Raw genomic sequence first — 6,806 nt, forward strand, 5'->3', positions numbered from 1 at the left:
TGTGGTGACCTGTGGTAGGTGAGGACCTCAATACTTGTGAGTAGATATCTTGATTCTTGATTTCAACTGACCGATTGTCTATCCACAAGACGGGGCAGCACTGCCGATGAAATACTCATTTCAGCAGTGGGTACGGTAGCTATCGGCCTATCTTTCCTTGCGTTCGATCAGCAGCCTTCCACCGAGGACATGGCTGAACTGCATTGGAGCTTCCAGCAAATGACAATGGCTCAGCTGAGGATATGCACTATGACCGACTCAGAGTCCTCTTTTGAATGTACTAATACAAATGCGGTGTAGCCCACGGGTAAATTTATCTGTACCTTCCTCAAGACGGTTAGAAGATCTTCCGAGACGGGTATAAGTCCGTCGCCTCAGCTCAAGCCGACAACGCCACTCCCACCATTCTCCGGTGCCACGTCAGATTGTTTTCCGGCAGCTGACGGATTCTGCCCTCGTGTTCTCCTTCAGGATCATGCACGTGTATCACTATCACGTGCTAACTGCAGCAAGCCACTCATTGTACGCCTACATGCATCTTGTCACAATCTGCCAGCTCGACATGACAGCGCCACTTCGATTTCACATTCATGAACTTGACTAGATTACCAAAAGCCCTTTGCTAGCGCTAGCCGAGAATGTCTCCTTGCACAAAAAAGACAACCCTACCGCCTCGATGAGCAGGACGTGCAGTACCCAACGAGGACCGGTGCCGACGAAGCGAGCGCACTAACACCAGTTGCGACGTCTGGCTTACGCATGTCTCCAACCCAACAACTTATTTGAGAGACGCCTAGTCTATCATCAGCTCTGTCTCAAACGCCACTTGATACCTAGCCGACATGTTCGAAGCCCGAAGAAAAGGGGGTCAAGTTCTCGTTCGTCCAGCAGGCACCAAATGGTCTACTTTCTGGTGGCATGCTGGTTCCACTATCGATGCTACAAATCAGTGTCGAGACCTACTCCCACGTCAAGCCATGCTGTCGCTTTATCGGCTGAATCACAAAGTAGTACTAACGTGCCACCTAGTAAGAGCCCGATCAAGAAAGAGCTCCGCGGGACTTAGAGACATCGGCTCTGCCGACCTATGTACCTTACACAGATACGAAGTAAAGTTGGCGTTCATGTCCTAGACCCAGCCAGCCATGGTGAGGATCAACCACACCAAGTGGCGGTTCAGAACAGAGCTGATAGTATGCCCTAATCCAAATGGATATCCTGGTTTGGACAATCCGTGACTCAAAGGCTTGAGAAGTAGACATGTCCTCGCACTTTACTTATCATGAGAGTGTACGATGATCGGCGATATTGGACCGTTCGTGATGGTGCTTGGTGCCTCCAAAGAGATATAAAAGGTATCTCCTTGTTGTAACTTCATGCTCACGACCCTCTTGCTCATTCTAATCAGCCTTCTAGATCCAAGTTTCCAAGCACTACTCTGATCTCACATACTATAATTGCAGCTGTCACTATGGGAGACGCCTTTACAAAGAGCTTGATCCAAAAGACCAGTCCGGAGCCCTACCATCAACTCCTGGTACTGAGTCAGTCATGTATCGACAACAGTTTCAAGAACATGTGGCTACTCGCGCCTCCTACTTCAAGCATCCGCTCTTTCAGCCAAACAACGCGCGATGGACAGTCTATGATCGGGCAACTCAACGCCCCCTCCATACAGCTCCATGTTACGACCTTATTTCCGCAGCTGTACTTTTCCCTGAACTTCTCTTCGGGCACGATGTCATTGTACGAGAGCACTGATCCCAATGATAAAACAATGAAGGATTTTGACATGACCGGCTGGGTGTTTGTGTTCCCGGTGAGTCTAGGTGAGTCTTCCCGGGAAGTATTTGCCTAATATCAACTTCCGCCATTCACTGAAACCGACAATTTTGAATTCAGGTAACGTTCCGGTCGCGGATTCGGATCCAAAATATCAATCCTACAAGGATAGGATGGGTGATCCAGCTGGCGAGTTCACACTCGCACAACTTCTTATCGATGTCTCTTGTGAGTTGACTTAGATCATCATTGCGTTGCAGCATGCTTATCAAGGAACGAAGCTGCGGCAGCTTGGGATAAACAGTTGAGCAAGTTTGGCACTACGGTGTGGGCGAATGAAACGCCAGCAATACAAGCAGGCTTTGAGGACTTCGTCAATAACTGGGTAAACCTGATGAGTGCCGAGGGGAAGACTGTGATGGGAATTACGCTGCAGACGACCCAGCCAACTACCGGTACGAACACAGGCCAAAGCCCAAAGTCTCTGGTATACTTCATACTGACCGGGACTTTATACATGCAGTGAATGAGATTGCACCCACATTCCCGCCAACCTCACTGGATCTTGCCAATTATCCATGGTTCGACCCCTCAGTCACGTCGCCGCAAGCCGCAGATGGTCTCGATCAGAACGCTCTATGCTATCTCATGATGACGGGTAACGCTGCACCCCCCAACCCTGCTTTGCTACCTACTACAGGGACCTGGGTGAACGACACGCCAGGTCAAGACGGTATGCTGTGCATGGAAACCTCTCAATTCTGGGCAGGCTGGCTTTTGCCTCTACTTACAGATCTGAATCGGATCACAGAGATCCAACCAACAGCGCCAGTATGTTCGACAGACAAATCTGGGGATTGTAAGGTTGCTCCTCGCCTTACCGTCGGGCTCAACAATTCGCACCCAAACTCAGGTGACGCATATTTCAATTTCAAGCCATCGGGTTCTGATCCGCCTGTATGGACTTGGTCAGGCGACCAGCTAACATGCAATGGTGAGGACAAAGCCGGTGTCAATGGAGCGCTGAGTGACCTGACGGTTGGACAAACCAGTAAGGCACTGCCCGGACTTGACATGCTGGCAACTCATACTGATCCTGAATCACAGGCCAAGCGTCTTCCAAATTAGTGTTTGACGCCGGTGGACAGGGGATGACCATGACTGGGTCCAACAGCTTCGTCTTCTCCGTTCACCAAACGGGAATGATGTCCGGACCTTTCAAGACGGAGTCGAGGTGAGTGCAAACAGATCCCACGTGGGGCCTTCCTCTCACTCGCGCCTGACCAACCCGTCAGCTTTACCATCAACGTCAATTGGACGCTGAAGCTTGCCCTTGCGGCCGTCAACGATGGGGGACTACAGATCTCCGTAATCTCGCCAACCTCTGGACAGAGCCCATGTACGATCACGACCGAGAACTCCAATTCCGGCATGGACTGGGACATCGATTGGGGCACCTACACGACCATGATATCTTCATACATTGATTCATGGTTCTCCAGCGATCTCGGGAGTGTGGAAAACAATCTGATCGATGCTCTGGCCCACCAGCATCAGTTGTTCTTGCCAGCTAGCGGCACTTTCTTGATGATGAATGCATGCTTTAATGACCGTGGAGATCTGCTTGCTGGAATGACTTATAATGGGTTCGTGTCGAGCGAATCGAGTGACAGAGGACGTGCTGACGAGAGCCTGTGTAGTGCACCTGCGCCTGGCGAAGACGTTCGCTTCCCAGAGCATATACGAAAATTGCCTCCACGCAAAGCTCTGAATCAGGTACTTCCTGCTAGTAGACCTCGAGAAGTTACGGGTCCATTGATTAAAAAAGGAGGCAAGGGCAGGGGTATGTGAAACCTGCGATATAGGGCGAAAGAAAAGGCCTATTTAAGGCTCTATTGAGATTGCGAATGGATGGCAATGGTTGAAGTGTACCTAGATGAGCGTCTAGAGAGACTTTTCCTACACTCGTTACACGAACTTGAAGGATGAGTCTTGTTATCAATAACAGCGGAGGAGATTTGTTAATCTGGCGACTGTTTGATTAGCCCCTCGCGTGCTATGAGCCGAAGTCATAAAAGGGAGATATTAAGGGTGTGTCGGGCTTGATTGAAAGCAGATCTATGCTAGAACTTTTTTCGCTAGTGAGGCCGCAGCGCCTATTTGTACCATCATCTTCTTTTGACAGTGTGGGGTACATCATGCCGCCTAAATGAAATGTTTTACCTGATCAATTTCACGGTATGTAGGGATTCTAATCAAGGGAATAGTTAGCATTCCTGCTCCTGTAAGGCTGGAAAGTCAGATGTAATCGAACTTTGGTGGGGAGTTGTTCAAGCCATGTATGCCACACCTGATTTTGGTAAGAAATTACCCGATTCAGTAAGTTATTACTTTTAGGCGGCACAACATATAAATGGATGTCGTTCCCTAGTCTCCGGAGCATATATGCATTTAGCGGATGTGAATGCTTTCCATGAACTCCGTGTTTGGTAGCGAGGCTTCTAGCACATTGATTTAATGTAGAATGACATCTATCGGACGATGTTTCGGACGATGTTTGGACTTGCCGCGCGCCTTGTGCTTTACATTGTGAACATGTCTTGAAGACAATGCTCAAGTGCTCAAGGGAGCGGTGGGCTTGTTATTCTTCACCGACCTTTTGTCGGGAAATTGCAGGCCCCAAGTATTCGGTGCCTTTGGAATGCAGGATATATAGGCGACCTACAACTTTCTCGACAGGATCTAGAGTCGTCTCGAATGTGCAGCATTCTCTTCTCCTGCCTGATTCTTACCAAGCTACAAATGGTCCGGACATGGACGGAGGCCTTTCCTTTCGGCCCTTCCCCCACAATGTCTTACTTGCATAAGCGATCGGCGGGCTCCGCCATCGTCGCTGACGGACAGTCGCTATTCATGCAAGACAACGGGAGTGACCGCGGAACATTGCAGCTATTACGTGGACAATATAGGCAAACCTTTACGGAAGTGATCCTCGTGTATGGCGGACTTATTTTGTTCAACATACTCGGCGATATATGGACTAGACGGGCAGTAATGTAGTGTCGGTAGACACCCTAAGAGGGAGATTTCTTACTAGTCCGTCTTCGGAACACACGTATGCAATGCATCAATGCCTTCTTCATTATCTGGCGCCATCAAGATACTCCTGACTATAGTTTGCCTAAATACTTATGGGTAGCTTGCCTGAATACATACTGTTAGCTTGCCTGAATTCTCACGCAACCTAAGCCTACACATCAACTGGCTCGCAAAGAAATGTCACAGCTCCAAGCCAGCTGAACTATGTGGCTCTTGAGATGTCTATGATTCACTGAACTACTCTGACTGGTTGAAGAGTTCTTGCTACCGTCGAAGCCATGCAGCTGCTAGTTGAATTGACAGGATTCGCAAAATCACGGTGTAATCCTGGCGGTGAAATTACACCATAAATAGTTTGCATATCTCTCTTTCAATCTCAGGATCATCGATATCTCTAAGTCGCAAACTGAAACTTACTTAAACAACATCTTTACACCTGAAAACCATCTCGAAGCTTTGGTATTCTCTGGCATTTGAAACAAATTGAAATGGCTTCAAGATCCGCGCAGCGTTCGTTCAACAAATCCAAAGGCAATGATAGGCATACTCTTCATTGTCAAGTTCTTATTCAACGCCACTAACGTTTGTGTACAGAGACCTAGCAAGCCTTTGGGACAACAATACGCTTAAAAAAATACTAAGGCGGAAAGAAGCATGATCCTCCGTTTCAACGGCAACTTCGAAGTCCTGGATGCTGGCAAGAGTCACTATGCCAACGGGCTTGATCGCGAAGATGAAGACGAAGATGTACAAAGAGGTCCGACTCATGAATCCAAACTCACATCGAGAATTCCAGGATCAGAGCCTAACACGAGATAGATCAAAGCACGGCAGACTACAGCTATGCCAGCCTTTTTGGCGCTTCCGCAAGCATGATGCAAGTCTCAGCAAAGACAAGCACACTGTCGGGAAGACTTTCTCCGGAAAACTTTTAGACTTTCCTATCCCATACAAAGTAACGGCTCCGGGAGAGTCCTTGACAAATGAGGAGATTGTCGAGGCTACCCACAATCCCCGCGCCAAAGAAGACATCGAAACCATTCACTTCATCAACTTCCCTGATGACTTTTCGCAAAACCCGGAGGCCCGCGCAACGCTTGTGCATACCCAAGAGCTGGTAGAAAGCTGGCAAGCATGGACAAGCTCGCTTTGTGAGGGGAAGGTCCAGGAGATAATCAACGGAGGCCATTTATCCGATAAGGATACGTTTGCAGCCATGTCGGAAAGAGGTACATATCGGTCCAAGGTTTTCGATTACTTGTTTAGAGGAGCAACATAGTAAATCAAAGCTTGTTCTCCCATACTCCCATTTGGCTTCGCTAACGGATTGAAAGGTTCTCTAAGTGAGTAAATATATGCTCCATATGCCCTTCCACCCCCAGACAGCGGGAGCTATTCCCTCGTATGATTTGCTGCTACGTGACAGCGTGAGCTGACTCTGCCTCAAAACCAGAGAGACTGAACTCGCGTCTGGCAAACACATTGAGTGCAAGAAAGTCGAGCTCCATACCAAGATTCTCACAGCTGTTTTGAAAGGCTTCATGATCCCAACCTCGGTCTTCCAGTCTCTAGAGGTAGTCCTCTACGGCATCGTCGATGGCATTGTTAGGGCAAGCCAAGAGAATGCGGCTGACGGCCAACAATTCTGGATCATGATGACGCATTACGAATACTAGGCCCTCAGCAGACGCATTTCTCCGGTAGTGCGCGTCATTTCCTTCCGTACGACCGCCGAGACCGCAAAATACGTCGTGGGTAAGTCGAGCTACGAGTCGGTGAAATTCGACCTCTCCTTTGGGCAGTATCAGGCTAGATTCGTTAGTAAGATCTACGAAGGTATTGTAGACAGCGTCGACAAGGAGCTCATTGAAGCTGGTAAAGAGCTGACCAAGATCAGGACTGAGGACATTAATGTTCCAGTTTAG

The 6,806-nt window shown here is 48.6% G+C and overlaps 2 protein-coding genes across 2 annotated transcripts; both read left to right on the plus strand.

Moving 5' to 3' along the window:
- Positions 1–1,471: 1,471 nt before the first annotated feature.
- Positions 1,472–3,601, plus strand: KY384_006728 (uncharacterized protein; the record flags this gene model as incomplete). The annotated part of the gene is given in 8 exon segments (XM_044815221.1): positions 1,472–1,829; positions 1,903–2,010; positions 2,064–2,237; positions 2,306–2,515; positions 2,627–2,820; positions 2,957–3,016; positions 3,031–3,558; positions 3,587–3,601. The coding sequence occupies 8 exon segments, from the start codon at positions 1,472–1,474 to the stop codon at positions 3,599–3,601; spliced, it is 1,647 nt and encodes a 548-aa protein (XP_044667839.1).
- Positions 3,602–5,590: 1,989 nt separating this feature from the next.
- KY384_006729 (uncharacterized protein) lies at positions 5,591–6,806 on the plus strand (the record flags this gene model as incomplete). The annotated part of the gene is made up of 3 exons (XM_044815222.1): positions 5,591–6,110; positions 6,337–6,485; positions 6,558–6,806. The coding sequence occupies 3 exons, from the start codon at positions 5,591–5,593 to the stop codon at positions 6,804–6,806; spliced, it is 918 nt and encodes a 305-aa protein (XP_044667840.1).

Source organism: Bacidia gigantensis (assembly GCF_019456465.1).
Source record: "Bacidia gigantensis strain McMullin 20006 chromosome Unknown contig_253, whole genome shotgun sequence".
NCBI classification, from domain to species: domain Eukaryota; kingdom Fungi; phylum Ascomycota; class Lecanoromycetes; order Lecanorales; family Ramalinaceae; genus Bacidia; species Bacidia gigantensis.